Below are 26126 nucleotides of genomic sequence, written 5' to 3'. Positions count from 1 at the left end.
GTACCCCACTTCACGAAAGTTTGATAACATTAAGGTTCAATAGAATCTGACACAAAGGTTCAATAGTGTTCAACACAAAAGTTTGCTAAAAAGGGGCAATACTCTGTAAGAATTTCGAGAAGCGTTGGAATGAATTTAGGAGTTAAAGAGTGGTACTGTTAATGAGTAGTAACTGACGATGGCAAAAATTGTTAGAGATCTGGAGCAAGTGCGATTTACGAAAGTGGAAGCTAATGCCGGCACGTACGCAAAGCTAGAGGTCTGGAGCTACTATCGAAAAAATTCAGCACCAATCCGTTGAATGGAAAAGCAACTCATTGCTCACAACGGCACGCCACCTTCCTCTACATCATCTTCATGTTCCTCTCGGCTCAACCATCTACCACGCTGATACCTCTCAAGAGATGCTCGGGACCAAACTTGCCGGTATATCACCTCAACAATTACAATCATGACATAATATTACGGCTTAGCAAGCATTGTCTACTTGCAGCGATCTAGAATGTTTGCAGCTTTGGCTGCATATTACAATCGGTCCCGGAGGGATTTTCGTGCACAAAGAAACGCAATCTACTTGGCTCTAACAAGCTCTGCGCTGATTGGCCGTGCTAAGGTGTTAGAAATCTCTGTAGTATTTGGATAGCGCCTAGTTACCATCAGAATCTCCGTTAGCCTAACCAGCCAAAAACACGAGCCTGAAAACAAGCTCAAGAACAAGCTAAAAAAAGGAGCCCTCCACGAGAATCTCCACCAGACCAGTCACTTCAACCAAAAAAAACGGGCTAGAAAACAAGCGAAACAATGGGCGAGAAAATAAGCCAGAGAATCAGCTCTCCGCAGGAAGTGCCATTGCACGTGCCAGCAAGCAGGCTACGCACTGTCAGGAGTCTCGCGCGAGACGATACAGCAGCAGCAGCTCTTATGTATAAGGCTGAGCTATTACTGGTATAGTATCGCTAAGCTGGCGCTTCCCCTACGCTACTGGTTTAAGGGTAGGCCAGAATACAAGCATACACAGTGTCAAGACCTCGATGTTGTCGCGGGACCTAGCAAAGTTTAGAAGCAGGTGCTTAAAGCGCACGAGGGAATGAAAGAATGGTAAATAGTTGTACTACATGATGCAACACTGGTTCTGCCAGCCTAGCGGATGGTTTTCCCATCGCGCGGAACTACGGAAGGACCATGGTGCTGGCGTTGTGATTTTCCCGATTCAGGATTTGCAAATCGCATTAGTTCTCTGTCCAGGCGAGGAGGGTACTCGGAGATTGCCGAATAATTCATCAAATTGAAAAAAAAAATTCCCAAAAGATGCCCGCACTACTTTGTAGTATCAATGGCTTCAGTTAGTATCTTGGAACTGGGCTGGCTATAGCGCTGAGAACTGTGGTCGTGAGAAATAGGTAATCAAATTCTTTGTCATGTGTCGCTAACCATCCAACTGTAAAACAACATTGTCAATAATTCCGCGTGCACGATTTGCATGCAAGAAAACTTAAACACTATTAAGGATAAATTCATCAGGAAAAACGCAGAAAGCTATTATTGAGCTCTTGCTTTTCGAGAATACATACTATGATAAACGTTATAATGGATTATAGAGCACTTAGCAGCATAGAACCATCTGGTAAGTCCGAAATAACTAACATATGTGGTTCGTTCACGCTCAGAAATTCAGCACAGCTACGTTTTGGACATTGTCGAGGGCGTTATCCCAAGGCTTAGTCTTTGTAGCGTTAAAGGCGTAGCAGTTGTTGCCGACAGGACTGGCCTATATATTTCAAAAGGTAGTCGTTATAAAGTTTCTGGCAAATTACTACAGCGTCACCTCGTTCATAAGGACGTTGGGCGATTCACTATACATGTATCCGCTGAGATGGCACTATGGAAGGACTTTGCAAGCTTATCTACCAAGTAATACATAGAATCACCTGGTGTGCAGAGAAACATCTCCTGTGGTGATCTATATGATGGCTAGTCAAAGTCGTCATGCTATTAAAAGTACCTAGTAATATTTAACAATCTTTCGATAAACCGTACGACTGTCACATCAGCGTGCCAGACGTCTAGATTACCTAATAGTCTTCCGAGCTGTATAGATTGAAATGCAAACGAATGTATGTTCGCGCTTTGCCTTTCCTGATAGCGTGTATTGCCTTTGCAATCTTCAAAGCTGCGATGTGTAATCTAGCCATATAGAATGACCGATTCCGCCTACCGCATTACAATCTCTTTCGCGTTGTTGCTTTAGCTTGACTATCTCCCCTTATATGCTATTATTTGAGGGCCAGTTCCAATGTTATCTAGCAAGTGGATGAAGCCATATTTACCCTCAGAGGAAGTATGATTCTGGTTACAAGAAAGAAGCTCTCCAGACACCTTAGTCTCAGTATCCGAAGATATAAACGGCTCAAGACTGTCAGATCTTCAGCAGCAAGGGCCTGTTGCACAAATAATATTAGACCTTGTTCGGTACAGTAAATCGAAGTCGCATGTTTCAACATATGTGTAGGGGTCTATGTATTTAAGAGCAATGGTTTTGTCCAATAATCCTAGTTTGATTGATAACGTTCCATACGGACACGAAGCCGAGCTGGGCACCGCGTTAGGGTAGCTTAGCCTGTTTCTGTTCTCCAAGCCAGCTAGGTATCGTTAGCACAAGTCCCTCCTAGCTACTTCCTTACTCACGCATCTAATTTCCACGTTCCTGAAAAGTACAAATGGCGCTGTAAGAAGATGACGTACTCGCCGTTTATGATGTTCTCGCACAAGTTACCGAGACGAGAGAGATAATGTCACTAGGAGATAAAGCACGAAGTCCATTCTTATTCCGGACCAAACAATCGCTGATCTACATCGCCGAACTGGGCTCTTCGCGTCCATATCCCTGGCATCCAATCTGCTTCCGGCTACATTGCGAGTGCGATTACTTATAACAACCGTAGATTATATAAGAATATGTTCTGGACGTGATGAGCCCCGCCTCGGACTTTCTCGGTTCACACCAACTACTGGCGCCTCAACGATGTATGGAAAACCCGCATTGGCAATTGGTTGGGGAGAGCAAAGCGTTACATTTCCAAGAAACACAGCGACACAGATCTGGTAAAAAAGACGCTGTTCACGGACGAATATCACCGCTTGACGCTTGACCCTCGATCCTCGATGATGCGATCTTCCGACTCAGTCTACAAGCTTTTTTCTAAGTGGACTCGTTCGATTGAGACTTGCGCCAAGTGAAAAGAAACCTGATATGTGGTACGTATGCACGCATCTCTCTCTCCTAGGATAGAATTCATACGCCTAGTTGTATCGGCCCCTTTTGTGGATGAAGGTTCCCGAACATCCTCCCGTCAACCTAACGATTAAGAACTATAGCCCTTAGTCTCAAAAGAGTTAGCTTCCCTTCGATCTGGGATGGATATCAATAGGGATTATGATTCAGGTATAACTACCCCAGATCACCGTGGTAGGATCGTCCTCCATGAACACGACACTCTACATGCTGCATACGCTGAGATATTCATACTGATATATCATGCAAAAAGTGCTTGACTTCTAATAAGAGTCTACTTGGTTGAACCCAAACATCTGTCGCAGTATGCGCCTTGCCCTCCAAGACTCATTAAACGAACATTACGTGCATCGTAGGTACCTCACCTGTCATTAATCAACACCACTGGTGAGATGAAATTCTTATTTCTGATTCGCCAGTTGAACACGTAGGAAAACTGCCGAAGTAGACTGTTCCTATTGCGTACATGTACTGTGTAATAGTAAGACGGACTAAGGCGGTTAGCGAATCGCGGATACCGCGACGGCGGATATGCTGCTTCCTGATTGACTAGGTCTTGGAAGTTTATTGGCGCAAATGCGGGAATTCTTCGGTATATCCCCATGCACAAGTGTAATTGAACAGGGAAGTAGTCGCAATAATTCGTCAGAGGGCTCAGGGTGCCTTAAAAGATGAACCGGATGCCTTTGCCGGCAAGTCAAGTATGGAGCACATCTCCTATTCAAAAACCTTCTGCTGCTAGCAGGACTCGCTATAGATGAATATGCGATTCATATTTTGATGAATGTAGCAGGAGATATACTATTGCGGAACTTGTTGTTGTTCGACTCGGGCCGCCCCTACATTCATCCAACATTACGCAAGCCACAAGTACTTAGACCGAAGGCTAGGCTTTGAGCGAAAAAAAGAACGACAACGGCAATGTCTTTGTAGTTCAGTCTAGCCCCATGGAACGAAAGAGCCGTAGGGGGTGTACTAGGCTGCATGCTTACGAAAGGCATAAGAGCTAGAGTTGCAAGGAGTCGGCAAAATGGCGACTCAACGTCGCACACCATCTCTTTCAATGGCTGAAACCTACCTACGACTGGCGACATGATTGATCTAAAACAAGTAGTAGGAATATGTTGAAGTGACAGTGTGTCTGTACTCGTGACGAGTGATAGTTCGGGGGTGGGACAGACTTGTGCCAAGTTACCAAGGCATACGCTAAGGCGCCATATCCGACAGGTAGACCATGCATGCACGCCTCGTATCGCTGAGCAGAAATCGACAAGGATGAAGACGGCGGGATTTGGTAAACTACCAGGTACTTGCAGCCCCTTGGAATCTCAATTTCACAAATGGAACATGGGGTGAACAGGGATAGCCATGGAGGTCTGCCTTTAGTCATGTGTCAATCTATTTGTGGGACACAGTTTTGATTCCGCACCAACAGAACCCTTTCATATGTAATTGTAGAGAAAGACTACCTAGGTCTTTCTGATCGATCGGTCTTTTTGCTCTTGCGGTTGATTCCAAGCTCGTCACGAGTAGTCCATGTTACAACATCCCGCCAAGTCAGCCGACCTGACCACTTTGGCAGATAGGTACTGGTTATGAAGCCTCATAGGATCCTGAAATATGTTTGCGTCGTCTTTGCATTATTCGTTTGGACGGTTTCTTGTCAACAGCAGATGTCAGAATGCGCAGTAAGTGACATCTTTCTCTGTCTAAGTGGCTGCCAAGTACTAAATCGGTGACAAAGACAGAATGCTACGAATCAAGCATCGCCACGCAGACTACCTGCACGCCAGCAGATGTAACCTGTATATGCGCAAACCAGAAATACCTTGATACTACCAATAAATGTATCCGGTCATCATGCACCATAAGAGAAGCTTTGGGTTTGTCCAAGAAAACCCCCCACCCATTCCAACAACACACTAACAAAACCCCCAGTTGCTCAAAACACTACAGCAACCCTCTGCGGCCGTCCCATACGTGATAGAACGGGCATCTCCCCAATAATAACCGGAGTTACTGGCGGCGCCGCGCTGTTCTCCGTAGCGGCCCGGTGCTACATCGTAGGCAAAGGCTTTGCCCTCGATGACTTCTTCGCCGTGCTCGCCTTCATCAGCGCCATCCCCCTAGGCATAATGCAATTCCTCAAGTCAGCTGCTGGCAACGGAAAAGACATTTGGACCGTCACTCCTGAGAACATCACTCTAATCATGAAAGTATGTGAAGCTCATTTCTGTTTCCCCCAAACCCTCGTCGCCCTGTCAAGGGTGTCCCAAAGAAAGGCAAGAGTTGAATGGAAAAGTTAAATACGTAGCTGACATATAAAGTATACGTGGGTAGCCGAGATATCATACTCGGTCGTGCTCCCTCTGACAAAAATGTCGTTTGTCGCCTGCTGCCTGCGCATCTTTCCTAGTACCAAATTTCGCTGGCGTGCAAACGTAGTTATGGCGCTGTGCGTTGCCTACGGCATCACCTTCGCCACTGTCACCTTCTTCAACTGCACGCCCATCGACTATATATGGACGAGCTGGGACGGCCAACACAAAGGGACCTGCATCAACTTCCACATCTTTGCGGCCGCGGCCGCAGCCCTTAACATCACGATTGAGATTCTGGTGCTCGCACTTCCGATTCCCGAGTTGCTCAAACTAGCAATAAGTCTGCGGAGCAAGCTTTATATCATTGCGATGTTTAGTGTTGGCATTTTGTTAGTCTTCTTCCCCCTCCCAACCACAGTTCTACATATAGTAACGTAAAGTCAAAAAACATGGGCTAACAAAAGAGCAAAAAAAATAGTACACTAATCGTAGCCACTCTCCGCCTACAATCCCTCGTCATCTTCAAAAAATCCTCAAACCCAACCTGGGACTACGTCCCCACGGCCTACTGGTCCACCCTCGAAGCCTACGTCGGCATCTTCTGTATCTGCATGCCCGCCCTCCGCCGCTTCCTCACTCTCACCTTCCCCCGCTGCTTTGCCTCGACACCGCAGAACTCGCGGTATAATTTGTACGAGGACGGGCCCGCGCTGCCGAATCGCGTCTCGCAGGGTCCGCCGAGGGACTCAAAACCTATTAGTCTGGCGTCCGGTGGGAGGTTTGGGCTGGAGACGGAGGTGCATACGAAGGTTGTGGAGACGCCAGGGGAGAGTAGGGAGAATTTGAAGGAGGAGGAGGAGGAGGAGGGTGAGAGGGTTATGCTGGCTGATATGGGGAGTGCAAGGACAGAGGGGAGGATGGTGTAAAGGTGGAGAAAAGACTTAGTGACATAGATTATGAGTATGACATGTAAAACGGTATGTCTTAGGCCTTATACCTTAACTTTTTACGAATATTATTTCTAGTTGGTCTACGAAATTTTGCTTCATGTGTTTTTTTTTTGACTAGAAAATTGACGTCATTGTAGTGGTTCCGCGGATGGATTCAGGTTAAATAGGTGGGAGGAAGGGTAGGTTGGCTGTGTAAACCTCCTAGTGTATTGCGATCCAATCGAAACTCAGACGACCACTATTTATCCCCTTTTCGTCCATCTCCATTTTTAAGCAATGACGTAGGATCGATCATGTGCCATTCAAACCAGATGTGCAACTGGATTGGTTGAGCTCAGCCTCCTTCTATGCAGCGAAGCCGCATAGAAGGAAGCGGAATAAGAAGCGCGTTTGCCTAATCTAGCCACCTACACGCTAAACTGTATTTGGCCGTCGACAAGTGTATGAGTGGGACATGATCTTGGCATATTTTGTGTTACATCGAAGCAATTGAAGGAGATAAAACCCACCACTGGAGCCTTCTTCCACCAAATCTTCTTTCAACAACTAACGGTGAAATTTAGGATCTCTAGTTTTGACATATAGAAATCATGGAGGAACCAGTAAATGTAATGGCTAGCGTTAGGGCAATGTTTTGCCACCTGGCCCGTACGCTCATGCGAGCGGGACGGATGCTCCTGGTAGCACTGAAGAAGATGTATTATGGGTGTAAGATTGTTCAAAATCTTCTTTTGTCATGGCAAGTTGCCGACCAATCCAGTGCACATTTTGGAAATGGGAGAGCACGTTGGGTAATCTGCCCGGTAATCGCTTTGTTCGTTTTCATCTCCACACTCCTGGAGCATGTCCCCTGGGTAACCCCCTCTCGAAATAATCAAGGTATTTTACATTTCATCTAGTGTAGACATGGTACTAATAGGTATGTGGAGCAGGTGATCTGGAAGCCGGAGTGCCATCCATGCGGCTTCCGCCAGTTGGAATAGAATAGGAATATGTGGAGTAACATGTGGAGTAACATGTGGTGTAGACGCAGCTGCCTATAGAACTAGGCATGAGCTCTTGGCGAATCCTTTAGCAAAAGGGATTGGACAATAGACCTCGTTCAAATGATCATGTTTGTAATTCTGATAGCCTAGTAGGTTAAATAAACACATATTTCTTGTGTTCAGTCTATGAGACGCTTATCTAGTGAAACCTACCATGTGTGTATTGTACAAGTTCAGTGAAAAGCAGACCAACTTCGTCAGAGGCCGTTTTCCATAATCAGGTAAAAAAGAAACCAAACGCCGCGCTATGCAAAATCAAACAGTCTACTTTCTCATGCCAGAGAAATCCTTTAGGATGCCAATCATGTGCGTGTTCGTCTGTTTGCCACCACGACGAGGACCCTTCTTCTTTTTTGTCGTGGAGGCAGCGACAATGACCTTTGCTTGGGTAGCAGCCGTCATCTTGTTGGCCAAAAGCACCTTGCGCAGCTCCTCTGGATTGTCGGGGACCTGGACCGAATGCCACGTCTTTGCAAATACCGGGTCCATGGGCAGCATGAGAGAAGGGTCATTGGCCCAGACTGTCTTTGGAACGCCGTCCTTGGCTCGTCGCACCAGCACCTCGTTCTTCTCCTCCATCTTGGTAATGTCTTCGGCCACATTGGACCAGCCGTCCTTCAAGTCCTTGATCTGCAAGCCCAGGGCCGACTTCTGTGTCTGGAAATGACCCTTGAGCTGGGCGCGGTTATGAATGTCCAGTTTGCTCTTGTATTTGTATCTCTCGTTCTACATGCAAAGATACAGGTCAGTATCAACAGAAGACACTATGTCCGCATGCACTACGAACCTGCGAGTCCCATGAAATCCGGTTGCCTTGATTGTCGGCACGCATTAGCTGGCGCAGCTGCTGGCGCTGGATGTGGCCAGGCGGAATGTTGAGGTACTCCATAATGTCTTCAAAACTATGCCATTTGTCCTTGCGCTCGCGCAGAAAATCGTTGACATAGGTGAGGCGGGTGAAGACGTGCTCGCCGGTGCTTGTGTCCTGCGGCTGGGAGTAGACGACTGGAGGCGCGCCATCAGCAGGACGCTTGCGCTTGGAGCCACTTGCAGACGAGGTTGATGGCGTCGGCGAGGGTGCATTGGCCGCAGATGACGAGTTCGCTTTAAGGAAAGACATGGCTGTAGAAGGGCGACACGGGTAGATGAAGGTTGGTGGATGGAAAAGGCGAAGGGATGATTGACAGGCCAGCGGCGTGAATGGGGGCCAAGTGTGCAGCGTCTAGCTAAAGAGTCGCACAGCGATTAGGGCAGAGTCAGAGGTGTATTGAAGTGAGCGTGGGCGTGTATGTGGGTGTGAGTGGGTGCAAGGCGGAAGTGAAGGTGAAGGTCAAGGCAGCGGAGACAAAGGAAGACGAGGGCATGAGCGCATGCAGGACTAGCCCCTGGCCCATGCGCCGCCTTGTCGTCAAAGCACTGCTGGCTCGCGACTTTAGAGAACAAGGCGCTGTTTCTTGTTCGCGTCAAACATCCCCATCGCCGTCTCTCGTTTGTCTGCAGTCCTCGTCCACAACCCTAGGACTGCTATCGATAATGCGCCGAGACGTGCGATAAACCACAACACACACCATGGCGGCCGCAACATTCGACGTTGGCTATCTGGCCGCGTCGTATTCCGTCCCCGAGACGACGCTGCAGTCGCTCCTATCCGAACCCACTGTAGAGCTTGTCCAAACACTGCTCACTCAGATCGAAGCCAAGGCACGCGCCTACGATGATATCCAGTCGGAGAAGATCCGCATTGATGTCGAACTCGAGGCCGCTGTACAGGCAGGCGAGCAACGCGCGCGAAGCTTGAAGGCCACAGCAGAGAAGGCACAGAAAGAAGCTGACGAGCTCAAGGAGAAGCTCTCCCACGAAGGTATGGTGTTTTACAGCCAGTTCGGCGCCACCTCTACTGACATTGTGTGTGCAGAACATGCAAGACAAGAGGCGGAGATGGCGCTGCACAACCTGCAGGCCGCAACTAGCAGCTCCTCGTCCGAGACACAGGCGCTGGAATCGCGCATCAAGACACTCGAGGCCCACAACCGCGATGCAATGGCGATGCACGAGGCCAAGACGGCTGCACACGACCGCCTGGCCAAGGAGCTGTCTGAGCTGCACGAGAAATGGCTAGAGTTGCGCAAGCAGGCGTCTGCCCTGGAACAGAAGAACCAGTCGCTCGAGAGCGATGCCACCAACGTCAAGTTCCGCGAGGCCAACCTGCAGCAGGAGATTGAGCAGCTGCGGAGCAACAACGACTGGTACACCACCGAACTCAAGACCCGTTCCGACGACCACAGCAAGTACCGCAAGGAAAAGAATGCCCAAATTGCCCAGTTGCAGCGCGACATTGCAGATGCCTCCGAGACGATCGATACCCTACGCCGCGCCGAAACCCTGCTCCGACAGCACATTGACGAACTCAAGAACAAGGCTGAGGAGGACCGCCTGCGCATCGAGGAACTCGAGAATGCCACGTCGACAGCCGAGGCCAACTTCCGCATCGAACTCGACGGCGCCCGACGATTGGCGGCATTGCACCAACAAAATAATGAGATGACCAAGAAGCGCCTGGAGCAGCTGCAGGCTGACAGCGAACGCATCCAGGAAGATGCTGCTAACGAGATTGGCCAGCTACAGGCCGATGTTGAGCTCGAACGCAATAGGGCTGCTGAAGCCGAAGCCCGCACGGCCGAGCTGGAGACACTCGTCGAGACTCTCAAGAGCGACAACTCTGACCTTCGAAGCTCGGTTCGCGTCCCTGCAACGCCTCGTCACGGCATGAGCATGAACGGAGGCTTCAGTACGCCGGGCAGGGCTGCATCACCTGCTGTCTTCTCTCCTGGCGGCTCCCAGCTCAGGGCTGATGCTTCCAAGACCCAGTTGCTGATTGAAAACAACGATCTCAAGAAGGAGCTGCGCAAAGTCCGGGAAAAGCATGAGGAGCAGAGCAGCATTCTCAACGAGATGCTTCAAGAACTCGAGCGCCGACAGCCTGAATTTGACGAGCTTCGTCGCCAAAACGACGCACTCATCGAGCAGAACAACGACATTTCGACTCTTCTCGAAGAAGCCATCGCCGAGCGCGAGGCAGCTCAACGGGACTCTCGCAAGGCACTGGGTGATCTCGAGGGTGTCCAGAACGAGTGCGCGCTACTTCAGCATCAAGTTCAGGACACGACGATCCAGTTGCGCTCGCTTCTATGGCGACGTGAAGCCGAAGAGAACGGCATCGCCAGCCTCCCCGAGGATCAGCAAAAGTTTATTCTCGAAACCGTCAACAAGAACGAATTACCGGACGACCTATTGCCCGACGATTCGCCGACACACAACATGATCACTAAGCATCTTGTGCTCTACAAGAACGTAGTCGAGATTCAACAACAGAATGCCGAGCTTTTACGCACCATTCGACAAGTAGGCGACGAACAGGAGAAGCAAGAGGCTCGCATGGCTTCCGAACAGTACCAAAAGGACATTGAGGAGCTTGGTCGCCTACGCTCCGTGGTCGCCGAGAAGGAGGAAGAGATCAAATCTCTCCATGTACGCTCACAGACTCTGAAGACAGAGCGCGACATGTACAGTCGCATCGTGAGTGGCCGTGGCCAGTTGCCTTCTCACTCGCAGTCAACCTCCATCTTCGCACAGTCGGTACCAGCGACAGGAGGCTTCTTGCAGCTAGAGAACGGCTCTCAGCCTCGCGAGATTCCGGAGTACAGCAAGCTTATCAAGGATCTTCAATCTCATATTGACTTGCTGAAGGAGGAGAGCGCTACCGACCGTGCCACGCTTAAGTCACAAGTCGATACGTTGACCAAAGATAACTCCCAGCTTCAGAGCGAGAAGCTCCGATTCGAGTCACAGGTACGACGTGAGCAGGACAGATATGCTCGTCTTGAGGGTAGCATCAAGCTGCTCCAATCAGAGAAGGACTCCCTCCAGGAGCGCTACAACAAGGTCCAGGCGACCATGGCCCAGCAGGATGATAGGCTTGTCAAGGCTACTCAAAATGCGGCCGAGGCTGAAGCCCGTCTCCAGAGCCTACAGGGTGAGATGGTTCAGCTCAAGGCATCCCAGCAGATGTCTGCAACAATCGAAGCACGCCTCAAGGAGAGGAATCAAGAATTGGTCACCGAACGTGACCGCCTGAGCAACATGGTTTCCTCGATTCAGAGTCTGCGTAATGAAGCTGAACTGGCCACTGCCGAAAGCCGACGCGAACTTCAAAACACAGTCGACAAGCTTCGAGCTGACCTGCAGACTGCCGAACGCAAATTGGAGGATGAGATTGCGGAGCACAAAAAGGTTATCCAAATGCGGGACTACGAACGCACGGAAGCGCAGCGAAGGATTGACGATCTTATCGCCGCTCGCAACAGTGCTGAACTCAAGTCTGCGACCGCCGACTCGACTCGTCAACAACTCGAGCAGCGTGTCAAGGATCTCCAGAACCAACTTCAACTGGCCGAAGAACGCGTGCAGGCCCTTCAACCACGATCTGCTTCGCAGGCCAATGGCTCAAACGAAGAGGAATCAGTCAGTCGTGAAGAAGAGCTTACTGCAGAAGTTGCAGAACTTAAGCGCAAGATTGAACGCAAGGAGGAAGAACTGGAAGCTGTCACTGCTCAAATTGCCGGTTTCCAGGAAATTGCACAGGACGCAGAGAACCGGCTGCAGAACTTTGTGGAGGCCCACGAGAAACTCCAAGAGCAGATCAACCTGGCGCAGCAGGAGAAGGATGCTATCATTAGCGATTTGCAACAGCGCGTTGAAGACATCTCTTCTGAGCTTGCCACCAGCAGCACCGAGCTTACGCAACTCCGAGGACAGCATGAGCAGGATACTCTGGTACTCCGACAAGAGAAGGAAGCTCTCGAGTCAGAGATTACCCGACTTAAGAACGATGTTGCCGATTACAAGGCTGAGGCCGAGAACCAGATGCAGTACGTCAAGACACAGGCCGATATCGCCGAGCGTGCACAAAAGGACTACGAACACGAATTCCAGAAGCACGCCGAGAGTATGGAGAGACTACGTGAACTACGGGAGCAGCACAACCAACTGCAGACCGAGATTACCGAGTTCAAGACGCAAGCTGAAGCGGCGCGTACGACACTGGAGCAGAGCCAAGAGCACTGGAAGTCAACAGAAACCCGGTACGAAGAGCAGATTGCAGAAGCTAAACGTCGTCATGACGACTTGAAGCAATACAACCAAACATTGCTTAAGCAGTTCGACGAGTACAAGGAGCAGATCAACAGCTTAAAGAACGAACGTGGTGCAATAGCAGCGGCCGGCGATGCGGGCACTGCCGAATCCGGCTCAAGCAATCTCCAGGATATCGAAACCTATCTCCGCCGTGAGAAAGAGATTCTAGAAGTACAATTGAACCTCAAGGTCCAGGAATCGAAGCGACTAGAGCAACAACTGACCCACGCCCAAACCCAACTCGACCAGACTCGGGAAAAGCTGTTGGAAGAACAAGCCAAGGCGTCTGGGTCACAGAGCAACTCCAGCCTCGCCCACCTCAACAAAAACCTCGAGGAGCTCAACGTCTACCGCGAAAGCAACGCGACTTTGCGAAGCGAGAATACTCGTTTGCAGAATTCGTTTGCTGAAAAGGCTAAGGCACTTGAGGCCCTTCAAAGCGAGCTTGAACCACTGCAGATTCGTGTTTCCGAACTCGAAGGAGAGCTCGAGCTCAAGGCCGGTCATCTCAAGGCTGTTGAAGAAGACCGTGACCGTTGGCAGAAGCGCCATCAGGATGTACTTCAGCGATATGACCGTATCGACCCCAAGGAACTTGAGGATCTGAAGAAACAGATCGAGGACCACAAAGCTGAGCGTGATCAAGCATTGCAGCAAGCCTCTGGACTTAACGAGCAGATTACCGATCTCACTGCTAAACTAGAGAAGGCAGTGAGTGAAAAGGACGCCGAAGTCAAGTTTGCAAGGGACAGGTTCCAGAAGATCCACAATGAGCGCATGGGCAAGAAGAACGAGGAGATGAAGGCCATTGCTGCCGAGCGAGACGAAGCCCAGAAGTCAGTTGAGAACTTGAAGCAAGAACTTGAAGGTCTCAAGCAACAGCTCGCCAATGCACAGACAGCAGGTATGGATGCTGGTCAAGCACAAGAGCGGATAGCAACACTGGATAGAGAGCTGGAGCAAGCGCGCGCGCAACTCGGAGCCGTCCAGCAAGAGCTCGAGGCAGTCAAGGCTGCTCACGACGAAGCCATCGCTCAAGCAAACGCATCCTCACAACCAACTGGAAACGCAGATGCGGGCGAAGAAGGCCAGGTCCATGAAGGGGATTCTACCGCTTTGGCACAACAAATCTCGACATTGCAAAAGCAACTCGAGGAAGCTCAACAAAAAGCCGCTGAAGCTGAGAGCAGCCGATCCGCCGCCACCGACCAGCTGTCTCACCTGCAAGCCCAATTGTCAGCTCAGATTGACAGCCTTGAGAGGCTCCAGAAGGAAACCGTGAGTTGCCCTGACTTCAATACCAAGGATCCAATACTGATGTTTCTACAGGCTGAGAAGAGCACAACTATTGATGAGCTTCGCCAGCAGTTCTCACAAGCTCAAGCTCAAGCTCAAGCTGAAGACCCACAAACTGCACCAACTGCAGTACCAGCTGAGTCTAGTGATGATTCAGTTTCGCGTGCGGAGATTGAAAAACTCAAGGAAGAGCTTGCTGCCAAGGTGCAAGAGATTGATAATCTCAAAGCACAGCTCGCCACCGCGCAATCCAACGAGCGTTCTTCAGGGGCTGATGCCAATGCGGAGACTTCTCAGGATAGCAACGAGATTGCTGCAATCAAGGCCTCGCTTGACCAGCGTGAAGCACAACTTAAGGAACTTGAGGCATCACTCAATGGTCGTGAAGGCGTCATTGCTAAGAAGGAGGGTAATCTGGAGAATCTGAGGAAGAAGGCCAACGAGCGCGTCTCAGCAATCAGAGCAGAGACTGACGCGGAGCTCGCCAGATTGAAGGGTGCTCATGAGGCCGAACTCGAACGACTACAGCAAGAGAAACAAATGGCCACTCCTAAGGAAACTTCCGAGGTGTCAACAGAGCCTTTGCCTGAAGGCATGATCCATACAGAGGATCTCCCAAGACCTAGAGTGACGGACAGCCAACTTGCTCAATGGTTCAGAACTAACACTGGGGCGCTGAGAGTTGTCAAGGCTCAAATTCAAAACAACCTCAAAAAGGCAACGACTTCTAGGGACGAGACGATTGCTAAGTTGCGTCAAGAGATTGAACAAATCCACACGCAAAAGGCTATCGACGGCATCACAGGTATGAAGCAGGAGCCAGAGCAGGCGAAGCAAGCTGCCTCGAGCGAAGATGTGAATGCAATCAACGCTACCTGGGAAGAGAAGCTCAAGGTGAAGCTGCAAGAGAAGGAGACAAGCATGAACAAGACGTACGAGATGAAGTCGAGAGTCAAAGACTCACAGCTCATGCTCGTACGAGCCAGGTTCAGCTACGTCGAGACAGCTGCAAAGGAAACACCGACCGAGGAGGTTGCAAAGGTTTATGCGATTGCAATGACTCAAAAGCCCAAGCCCGACAACAAGGCCGGCGCACAGCCAGCTACTCCGGCAAAGCCAAACCTCGCACAAGCTCAGCTTCCAAACCAGGCACCAAATGCGTCAACGCCATCACAGGCAGGTGCAACGCCGGTGCAGCAACAGCAGGCAGCGCCTTCAGTGAACAACACTCCCCAATCCAATGGGGCTGACAACAACTCTGGATTCCAAGTACCTCAACAATCGAACCCATTCCTTCAATCTGTCGGCCAGGGCAACACCATCAACCCATTCATGCAAGGCGCAAACCAAATGGGTCGGGGTCTGCCTCAACCAGGCTTTGTAGCACAAAACCAGGGTCAACAGCAACAGGGTCGCGGTCGTGGTGATGGCGTAGGAACCGGTCCACAAGCCATCCGCGGTGCCCTTCAATCTAACATTCCTCGTGGTGGCGGCACAGGCATCCCGCTACCTGGTGGTCGTGGTCGAGGCCAGCAGACGAACCAACAGCAGCCGCAAACCCAACTCCCGACCCAAGCTGCAGGTGCTTCACAGATTGGTCGTGGCGGCGGTCGAGGCGGTGGTCGCGGCCGCGGCAATACCGGCCAACAGAATCAGAACCAAGCCTCACCAGGCCGGGGACTCAACCCCGGAGCTGCCGGCTTCCAACCTGCTGGTCAGGCTGTCCAGGCCGGCCGTGGCCAGAAGCGTAATGCAGAAGATGATAGCGAAGGCGCTACACGGGGTGGAAAGAGAGCGCGAGGTGGACGTGGTGGAGCTGGCGGTGGAGCACCAGCTGCTGCTGAGTAGTAGCATCATTTGCTGCCTCATCAAGTGTACGTATACGAAGATTTAATGGGGGCGTAGAACGTACGACGCATCAACTGTCGTTTTCTTTTCCTTTTGTTTTTGCTGATTGTTTATTCTTCATCCTTCGTCTTCAGGACAGTTAATGCTTTTGTCCGTTTGCTATGTAGCAAGGAAAAAATGTGTATGTATACGGGGTATCTCCCGAATGAGAAAGAAGATGGGGGTTCTAAAATGAAAGCATAGCATAGTGCAATGTGGTATGTGTATTACTATATGGTTAGCATATTTAACGGGCGTATACAAGGACATGTTGATTCATATAACCACATCTCTATCTATATATCCAAGTGATGTTACACAACGGCAAAACTTAATAAACAACCTGCCCCTTCTTTAACGTCGTAACGCTATCCTCCGTACCAAATCCGGCCCTATACATGCCCTTGGCCGTAACCTTATCCTCTGGCTCTAGAACCCCAAACCGCAGTCTCGCCCTGAGAATCTTCTCGCCCATGGGCGTAGACCCCAGCGAATGGCCCCTCGTAAGCCGATCCAGATACCTACTCCGCGTGGCCGCCACAACCGCCGAAAAAGAACTATCATGACACACGCCATTCACCCACAGGGCCCTGAGCCCCAACAACACCGCCGCAAACGAACACGCAATCGCAGCCCCATATGCGACCCAGAGATTCCGTGGCGCATACTCATATATATTGTACAAACTCTGATACCGAACCGGCACTTCCGCCTTCTTCGCCTCGTCCGTTTCCCAAAGTCTCTCGTTACTGAAAAGACTCAGCGTCTGATTCCGCGATAACTCCTCGACTATAGCCGCGAGAGTTGTATTCGTACGCTGCGACATCCAAGCTTCCTGTGGCACGATATTGCGCAGCTCGGGGAAGTTCTGCTGGAGAAGCTCGAGAAGCGCAGTGTCGGGTATCATTGTTTTGCCAGAAAAGTAGCCGCCACCTGCGCCGCCTTCGATGTAGGTTCCGAAGAAGCCATTGAGGATGGTGGAGAGGGCTCTGAACATTTTTTGCGTTACTCTTGTATTCAGCGGTTCCAGAAACTCGTGGGAGAGGTAGGTGACAGGCTGTGTGTCTTGGGCGCCAAGGGCGCCAAAGAGCACGGTGAAATTTGTATTGTGTGTGGTGCAGGTTATGGTTTCGTTGCCCATTTGCATGAAGAAGGTAGGAGTGGTGGAGTTGGTGCCGCAGCCGCCGAAGCTCTCGCCTGCGACGCATTTGGTTACGTAGGTAGTTATGTTGCTGGAGCCTGTGAGACTGACGCCTGTGGCGTTGGCGGCGAAGGAGAGGTAGCGCATATCGGCATCGAAGGAGTTGGGTTGGCCGGCTACGATGAGGAGTTGGCGGATGGATTCTTTGCGGATGGGGATGAAGTTCTGTAGCTGGTCACCGGTTGCGGGGGTGCATTTTAGGGAGGGTGCGACCAATGAGTAGACGTAGGTTGCGTTGATGGGGAGGGTGCGGCGCATGGGGAGGATTTCCATGCTTGTGGCCGTGGCAATGGTCAAGCGGTGGAGTAAGGGTGAGGTGCCTTCACCGATACCTTCGCTTGTGTACAGTGCGGTGTCGTTGAGGTTGAGAGTTGGGACTTTTGTGGATCGCTCGGCGTAAAGCTCAGCGCCGGTTACAGTGAGAGTGGAAGGCGGAATGAGGGCAGCGAGGGGTAGACACCTATTCGATATGTTGATATTACATTTCTAAGTATAAGCTTTTGTAGTACTTACCATGCAATCAATGCCATCAGCGCCGGAATCTTTGCTCTGGTCCAGAACGAAGGGTGAAGAAAAGATAAAAGATCATGAGTAGCTGCAAAGACCGCATCGATCGTAGACACTGAATTAGCCTTGTACCGGAGGTTGATCCACATGTGTTGCTTGTACGCTACGATAATCGCACCAGCTAGTAGTGTCTTTGTGACAAACGCAAATGCCGTTCCGTATCGGATGATCCAAACTTGAGAGGTGTAGTCTTCATCTGCTCCTCGCACAGGACTACTGTCGAAGCGCAAGTAGAATAGGTGGTGGCCGATTGCCACTGCTACTCCAGAAATGAAGAGGGCAACCATCGAGATCGGCGTGTAGAGAGATATCTTCCATTCTACAGGCTGCACTATATCTTCATTGCTCTGGTGGTCGCTGGTAAAGGGTATAGCTTGTGCTGTGGAAGTCGGTTTATTCATGTGAGGATGGGAGTCGTCTTCTTCGCTGATGCTTCCCCGTGCAGGTGGGTGTCCATAGGCTTGATGACCTCCAGATGGTGTTTCGGATGGGATGTCTTCGAAAGAGAAACGGCTATCGGAATTCCTTCTGGGAACTGCAGTGTATGAGGTGGTGTTCTGCGAGGCCATTGTCGACTTTCACACGAAACCGGACAACGGAAGGCGCGAGGGGTAGGTGCGAAGTGTGCATCCAGGGTAACCTGCCGTTATGTACTGCTAGATGTATTTTAAATAGATGATAGTACAAGCCACCAAACTAGCTCTTCTTGAGCGGCTACGCTACATGTTTGAGATCGGTAACTAGCCAATCAGACATCTTCGGGCGGAAACAAGGCGCCAGCACACGGGAGTGGAGGCCTAACGGTCTTTGGGGGCCAAAATATGACGCAACACAATGCTGTCTTTCGAGTGACAGCGGTGGGTTAGAAGAGACAGAATACTGATTTTCTTCTTCTTTTTTCCAGTGTTAGTGTTAGCTAAAGAAAAACTGCGTAGATCTTATAAAAGAGAACAAGCCCAGGTAAAGCAATCTTTCGTAAGATCTAATCGTGATTGTCTTACCACATAGACGGGAGTATGAAGGCCTCAGTTTTTTTGATACCCGATTCCGGCAGGTTGGGGTGTGGCCTTCCATTCTTTTCTGAGATAATTGATTTGACACGCTATATAGCAAACAGAGATTAAAAAAAGTCAAGTCATAAACGGGAGAAAGAAACTCATGGAATTATCGCGAGGACGGGACTTACCGGCCAAAACAACTACATTTTAGATTAGCCACGATATACCAAGTGACATACTATAACTGTATATAAAGACCGAGATAATGTACCAATTGACAATGCACTGATTAGTCATACTTGGTTACGTTTTCAACACGTGCATGAATCGCTAAAGGATGGCTCAGGGCATCACGTGCTGCATTTTGTGCAGCCACATTTAGCAACAGATTTCTTTCTTCTTGTCACAGCAATTATTGAAAAACAACTATTGTTGTTGAGGCAGGTGGCCAACAAGTTCGAATGAGCAAACCTGTTTACAAGATATCTTATACTGATCGCAGCTTCAGCTGCATATTACGATCAGTCCCTAGAGGGGTTTTCATGCACGAAGAAATGCAATCTAATCAGCTCTAAGAATCCCTATGCTTATATGGGCCTGTTCGCTTCTTCGTTTTCTGTCTCCTCTTTGTGACCGTTTTGGGTTTAGAGCTTCGATAGGGAAGGGCTAGCTGTTTCTGGATCCGTTTCCCAGACGGAGCCCAGATTAGCTTTATTAGACGGAAGACGGAGGTGAATAGGCCCTCAGCCGTGCACCCGTGCTTATATGTTAAGATTCTTCGAGACTTAATTCTAGAGACTTAACTTGGAGATAAAAAGCTAGCTCTAGTGAGACGTAGAATAGTAAAACCGATCTTGTCGTTTCTGTCTGTCGAGTATTCAGATATTAGCTAGCAAAGGCGAAGAAGGGTTGTTAAGAACCTTGTGCGACCAATATTTGAGCACGTTCTTGGAGATGTCCGTATACTCGTTGCCTGTAGTATTACTCTGTACATACTTTCCCTCCCGCTCTACGACAGCCTAGATCGTTGGTAGTGGTTCAACCGCAAGGATTCTAAGTTTTCCCCCTGGTTTCACTGAAAGTAACGGCATTGGTAAGAATCAAAGTTTCCGAGTAGTTAAGGGTAAGAGCGGCATCAGATCGCACCAGAAATTTCTCTAGGTAAAGCCATTTGTGTGAGCCGTAGCGGAATGCCGGCATCTGTCCACATGGCTGCTGTATCCGTCTCTTGATACAATAGGCTCTATGGAGAGAAAGAGAAGTAAGCCGGAAACTTTGTGTGTCGTAGATGACGACATGTCTCAGTTGGAAGAAATAAGCAGAGTAAGCACGCGCCGAGGCGAGCGGGCCTTCCTGACGGCTCTGTGAGCGCTAGCAAAAGAATTCGGAATAAATGTCGGTAACGCTCATCAATCATTCTAGTATAGGCCAGTCTTTAGAAGATCGACATGGCACGTGTTGGCTTCCAAATACTACTGGAAAAATCGAGTTCATTACTAGCCCTTTCAACAGCTTAACATGAACCTTCATCTTAAAGTGACTTACGTTAATTAAAGAGCAACGTACATGGCAAGCGAGAGCGGCTTACCCCTTGAAATATCTTTTTTTTTGGAAAAAAAAACCAAGAAAACTGCTATACTGCTACAGTACTCTAAACTGAATCCCAAGAAGGCCAACCGTTAGGGATCCGTCGGGTGTCCCTTGGGTTAGAGAAGTTACAGTCACGTTTATGAAGTATATAATCACATCTAAACTTAAGTGACTTCTCAATGTTTCATCTTAAAGCTAGAGGAAAAGAAGAACGAGGTGACGCCCAGCCATACAACGTACTCAATCTCAATCTCTCTAGATTTATATCCAAATACGCTACATACTATACGCTATATATGTACTTGACAAACCACTAAACACATGCAGCGCTAGATAAGGTCAAGTAGAAAGGTACATTAGACTATAATCCAACCATCCTTTTCGTAAGAACAATAGATAAATCTACATTATACTAGATTGCGAAATAGACATAAGTAATCTCAAGTATTGGTGAAACGCTAGTTGAACCAAAAGCTCACGCTAAAACTGGGTGTAAGGCTCCGAACATAATGCCACCATCCCACAGGAAGATACAAGCACTCCCCCGGACCCAGGATCTCCTCTACATACGCTGCATCTTCAAAGCCTGGGAAGCACTCTTGGAACTCTCTCTTCCTGGATTCATCCAGTGTGACTTCAAAACCCCCCGTCACAGGGCTCTTAAAACAAGATATCTCCGGAAACAACTCCATCGCTTCATCCAGATCGATTTGACTGGTATTGCTCATATCAACACCGCATTCATCTACGCTCCTTGGATGCAGATGCTTCGTTTCTTGCGGGGCGTAGAGGCGCACGTACTTGTATCCTACTACTTGTGCTAGGATGTTGTGATAGGGATCCGTGTGTAATGGGGAGACGGTACCCTCAGGCCCGAACCAAGCATTGAGCAGCGGTTCTTCTAGTTTAGCGACGGGCTTGATGTGCGTGAGGTGAGGTGATGGGGCGGGGTCGCAGAAGCAGTAGTCGGGGATGCTGATGTCTAGGCGTAGAGAGGGGATTTGCGCGAAGAGATCGTGTTGAGCGAGGTAGCCTACTGATTTTACGTTCTCGTCTTGTGGTGGTTGTGAAGTGTTGTTCGGGTTGGCCTCGCTCACATTGTGTAGCATGTACGTTTCCATGAACTCACGGAAAGTGATGATGCATTGACCCCAGCCTTCGGCGGTGTAACTTTTCCCTACCTCCACTGGTATTAATCTTCTTCCACCGAGGGTCTGTCTCAGCAAGTACCCTGGATTCGCCCATGGTCTCTCGTTGAGTGCAGGCCAATGTTGTATTGCATCCTCGATTATACAGGGTGTGTGGGTTTCTGTTGAGCCAGCTTTCCTTTGAAAAGCTTCTAGACTCAGTTCTTTCGTTCGTTGTAAAGGATATGTAAGGACTGGTTCAGGGTTGGGGAGCTCTTCAGGAAACCTTTCTGGGATTGGTGAGGATCGACAGGGCAAGGATAGCTTTTGTCGCTTTGAGGGGCGTTCCGGGTTTGCAACGTCTGCTTGTCGCTCTAGATCCAAAACAGTTTTTAATGCTGCAAACCATAGTTCCATCAGCTCTTCTCTTGCAGGTGCACCAGCAAGTATGAGGGCCATATCTAACGATTTCACAACCTCATCGATCCAGTCGCTCGCTGTCGTGCCTTGCTGCTGTTCCTCTGTTCCGCTATCTATTCGCTTTAGCACCCTCCACAGAGTTGCGTCTGTATATAGTCTCCGCCAACAAGTCTTTACTTCTTTGTAAGGAACATCGTGCAGTTTCTGGTACGCAAGCTTCAAGCCGAGCTCAGGGTTCTCGGGAAGAAGTGCGAGTGCAGCACGTCCACATTCGCGGATGGGGTCAGTCTTTTGCGGGGTAACAAGTTCCTGACGGGTTAGTTGGATTATCTCTTGGAGCGTAGGCGCATCATTGTTCATTTCTGATGAAGCGCAGCACAGTTTCAGACGACAATGGTACAGTGAGTGATTGTGGAAAGCTAGTATTGCTAGTGGCACGAGCTTAGGCCATTACTACTTTTTCCGTGCCGTTGACGAGCCAAGACATGGCCAAAATACCCGAACGCTACCCGGGCGTTAAAGTTTATTAGGCGGCGTTTAGAGTTGAACCCTGGCTTCGGTAATCGTCGTGGATTTTGCGCCTTAGCGCAGACCCATGTCGTGTCACAAGTATAGCATGCTGCAGGTATGGAGACTAAAGTGCCGAAGATGCATATTAAATCCATTTATAGGCCAGCAGGCTGCCAGCTTGATGCAACTCGCAGCAGTGACTATGTGATACGATTATTGTACACGAGCCTTGTGACTCCCCTCCAACCCGAGACCCCACTCGTAGTCCATTCCTGACACACGAGGTAGCGCCTGTGAGGCCGTCATAACCCATCAATCGTAGACCCATAAACACCAGTCCGAGTAAGAGGGATATCGAACATGTGGAAAAAAAAGAGACCTTCAAGCAGTCATGGAAACGCAAAAGCAATGTGCAGGCTATGCAAATGAAAAGGCCGCTGAGGCCGGGGTATCAAACAAGAGGAACATTAAGGATAAGAGAAATGGAGGTCATCACCCAAGCAGCCCACCGGCGTCCTGCAACGCAGGCGCGTCACGGCTGTGATTTGTAGGGGTGCGCTGAAGGGACGTAGCAGAGGGTACGGATAAAAGCAAGCCTCCAGGGTCTTGTAGAGAAGGCACATCATAGCTTGTTCGTGTTGAGCGTGTCGATGTGCGGTGTATAGGCGCGTACCGAGGAGCCACCGAAGGGCTGGGGGTTGAAGTTGGAGTGGACGGTGATTCTTCTTGCTCACGGTGTCCAGGCAGCAGACCACCCAGATCCTGCAGCTGTTGGTTCGGCCGGCATGACATTTCGAGGTCTTCGGAATGCTGTGAGAGCCGGGAGTTTCGTCGACCTTGTGGAAGAAACGCGCGCCCGGCCGACATGATTGAGTTTGAAGCTCGGGAGCCTCTTCTGGGTTGCGTCGCGAAATCGTGAGCAACCACAGAGTCTGTGGGCGAAGGGGTTACTCCTGGTTGTTCCAGTAGACCACCCACATCAAACCAGGATACCCGTCTGCCGCCGCGGGGACTGGGCATTGGGTCCCGGATGTCGTCAACCTCTGAGTGCGAGGGGTCCTCACCATGTGATACACTTCCCTCTTCGTCTGGAAATTTCCAGTTGTTGTTTGCAAAAGGGCCAGACTGCCTTGCAGGCTGCAAGAGGTCGAGGTTCGCCACTGGAGCTGGTCTGGGTACGCTTGGCGTTTTCTCCAAGAGCTCGGGCTTGGTCCTATAACCCAGTGATCGTGCAAGGTCTTCATCGCTGCTGCGGGGCTGGTCTGTAAAGCGGCGCGATGACCCTCTACGCTCGGCGCTGTCAGTAGTCGAGGGCGCCTTGAATTTTGGTTTCTTGACACCTCGATCGCGAAGGAATGACCCTAGGATGATTGCGTTGGACACGATGGCGGCAGCCAGGATTTCGGAAGAGGCAAAAACAGTACGGAATTGCTGAAGGCCCTTCTTTTCAATGACTAGAGGCATGCGAGCCCCGGTGACGATGATGAGACCAAGTGATAGAGAGAACAGTGCCACTAGGGAGACCTTGCGCCTCAAGGGCATGCCTGAGCGAATAATGATTGGAATCGGAAAGGCAATCAGGAGAATGTCGGTGACGATATCAGCAATGCCCATGGTGAGGAGTTGAGCATAACCCTGGCGACACTGCGGACCCGGATCGGGAACGACTTGCCAGTAGTGAGTGACTGGACGACACTCAGTAAAGGTAGCAACTAAAACCATGAAAAAGGTAACGACGAGGAATATGCGAATACCGCGCAGTCCCCATTCGTATCCTTTTTTCCAGAAGCGTTCTGTCAAGCGCTTGAGGAACTCTGAAACGGTGAACTTGGCTAACCAGATGCTACAGAGGCATTAGCTATGCTATGGATGGAAAAGGTGGCTACACGTACAACAGCGCATAGAAGATCCTCGCTGCAAGGACCATGCGCGAACCAATCTCTCGATGGTGAATTCTAACTGGGTCTGTCAAGCCGGTAACATCGACATTGTTTGTGCCGTAGATCAAGACAACGTGCACAAAGCCCATGCGCGCAAAGAGGGGAAAGATGCTGAGCGCCATGACCTTGTCTTCGCGGAACAGGCATTCATTGCGAATGTAGCGGCCGAACAGGCGGACGCCTATGATGACAGCGGAGAAAATGGTGCACCACCAGCTGTACAAGAGCGTGGGATTGTTGGTCAGGCGAGTCCGGGGCTCTGGGGCAGAAGGGCTGTACAAATTGCGCTGTATTATCATGATGATGTGGAGCAGTCCTCACAGACTCTCGCCTCCGCAGAGGGGGAGCTGTTTGGAGGTCGCGTGCTCAGTATCGATTGTGGGCGAGAGCGATGGCGGTGACGGATGCGGGAGTGTGGGCTAAAAGCGCATTGACCATTTCGGTATTGGGGTGACGTTGGTGTAGTACCGAGGTCCCGGGAGCGCGGAGTGGGTATGTTGCGAGTGAGAGAGAGTGTATGTGTGCCAGGCCAAAGGCGGCGGTTGGGCAATTGTCGAAGACGTTGGCCACGGGCAGCAGAATGGAAGGCGAGGATGAAGAGGAAGGAGAGGCAGCAGCAGAAGAGCGGCAGGTGACGGGGCTGAGGGTCGGAGGTGTGCGTGATAACCCAAGCAGGCGCAGTGCGAGTGAGTGGGTCGTTATCGCAACGGCAGAACTTGGCCAGGATTCGGAGGCACGCCACAAAATCACTACAGCCCGCGTCTGTGGTTGAGAGCGCGCACACTGCCTGATGCCGTGCGCTGCCAATGTTCCCCCCACCGAGTTTGGATCCAGATCCCGGTGAGTGCTGATAGGTATGGGTTTGGCGTGTCGGGGATCAGTAGGATGGCATGGCACGAGAGAGGCTGGGAGCGGGTTGGGACGTTGTTGGTGCAGTCAGCGGCCGTCTTGTCTCGTGTCGTGTCCGGGTTTTGTCGTGTGGTCGAGTTGGCCCGAAGTCAAGGGCAATGGTGTCGGTCGTTTATATCACATCACCCCGGAGGCCACCTGCATGGTGCTACTGCTACTGCTACTGGGTGTGAGGAGCGCGCCATGGCGCTTGTAGGCTCCGTCTGCAGACAATGCAGATAGACGACTGGGGCAGGTTGACGTGGAGGCGGGGGGTCAAACACGCCTCCGGCCTGGAGACAGCGGCCGGTGACGGGTTGGGGGCTCGATGGAGTATTGGCTCTCAGGCGCGGCGGCCGCAGCGCCAGTTGGGATACTCACAGCTACCTACATTGGCGGCACGGAGGCTTGGGAGAGAGCTGGACCAAGACAAGATCCGAGGGCCAGGATCGGGGCCAGCCGGGCGGTTGGATGGCTGAGGGTGAAAGTGCGCATTATCGCATCAGGGAGTCGTGTTGTCATTGCGGGCTGGCTATCCTACGCGTGGCGCATTTGCGCAGAGAGCCGGGAGGCCAACGGCGACGGCGACGGCGGTGGCTGCGGCGAAGGCGCTTGTGCTTGTGCTTGTGCGTGAGGCCCCTCGTTTACCCCCCCACCCAACCTCCATCGCTGGGCAGTCGCGTGGGAAGGGCTGCCCTGTGCGCCTGCCTGATGCGAGACTGAGACCCTGACTGAACTGAACTCCTTCCTGCCCCGGCGTGGGCCTTCTGTCGGCTGTAATAATCGCCCGAGCCAAGTAAGAGAATACCACCGACGATGGAATACATAAAGTCGATGAACCGTGATCGGAGTGGCGGGGACCGAATCTCGCTGTGTCTCTTTCACGAGCTCTTGGGGTGC

The 26126-nt window shown here is 50.6% G+C and overlaps 5 protein-coding genes across 5 annotated transcripts; 1 reads left to right on the top strand and 4 right to left on the bottom strand.

Annotated features, from left to right (window-relative positions):
• Window positions 1-4965: 4965 nt before the first annotated feature.
• Window positions 4966-6688, top strand: COCSADRAFT_196073 (uncharacterized protein; the record flags this gene model as incomplete). The annotated part of the gene is made up of 5 exons (XM_007697584.1): window positions 4966-4980; window positions 5037-5175; window positions 5231-5508; window positions 5620-6002; window positions 6092-6688. The coding sequence occupies 5 exons, from the start codon at window positions 4966-4968 to the stop codon at window positions 6537-6539; spliced, it is 1263 nt and encodes a 420-aa protein (XP_007695774.1). The 3' UTR covers window positions 6540-6688.
• A 971-nt stretch (window positions 6689-7659) lies between these two features.
• COCSADRAFT_133355 (uncharacterized protein) lies at window positions 7660-8914 on the bottom strand. Its single transcript, XM_007697583.1, has 2 exons — window positions 8397-8914; window positions 7660-8335 (listed from the first exon to the last, which is right to left on the bottom strand). The coding sequence occupies exons 1-2, from the start codon at window positions 8727-8729 to the stop codon at window positions 7874-7876; spliced, it is 795 nt and encodes a 264-aa protein (XP_007695773.1). The 5' UTR covers window positions 8730-8914; the 3' UTR covers window positions 7660-7873.
• A 7402-nt stretch (window positions 8915-16316) lies between these two features.
• COCSADRAFT_167335 (uncharacterized protein) lies at window positions 16317-18322 on the bottom strand (the record flags this gene model as incomplete). The annotated part of the gene is made up of 2 exons (XM_007697582.1): window positions 16317-17646; window positions 17700-18322. The coding sequence occupies 2 exons, from the start codon at window positions 18320-18322 to the stop codon at window positions 16317-16319; spliced, it is 1953 nt and encodes a 650-aa protein (XP_007695772.1).
• Window positions 18323-20668: 2346 nt separating this feature from the next.
• On the bottom strand, window positions 20669-22288 carry COCSADRAFT_33030 (uncharacterized protein). Its single transcript, XM_007697249.1, has one exon. The coding sequence runs from the start codon at window positions 22246-22248 to the stop codon at window positions 20800-20802; it is 1449 nt and encodes a 482-aa protein (XP_007695439.1). The 5' UTR covers window positions 22249-22288; the 3' UTR covers window positions 20669-20799.
• A 520-nt stretch (window positions 22289-22808) lies between these two features.
• On the bottom strand, window positions 22809-24746 carry COCSADRAFT_268398 (uncharacterized protein). The gene is made up of 2 exons (XM_007697581.1): window positions 24291-24746; window positions 22809-24241 (listed from the first exon to the last, which is right to left on the bottom strand). Exons 1-2 carry the CDS (start codon window positions 24635-24637, stop codon window positions 22891-22893), a joined length of 1698 nt encoding a protein of 565 aa, XP_007695771.1. The 5' UTR covers window positions 24638-24746; the 3' UTR covers window positions 22809-22890.
• Window positions 24747-26126: the final 1380 nt, after the last annotated feature.

The sequence above is a fragment of the Bipolaris sorokiniana genome (assembly GCF_000338995.1).
Source record: "Bipolaris sorokiniana ND90Pr unplaced genomic scaffold COCSAscaffold_2, whole genome shotgun sequence".
NCBI lineage: Eukaryota > Fungi > Ascomycota > Dothideomycetes > Pleosporales > Pleosporaceae > Bipolaris > Bipolaris sorokiniana.
This window is presented reverse-complemented; position numbering and strand designations above follow the sequence as displayed.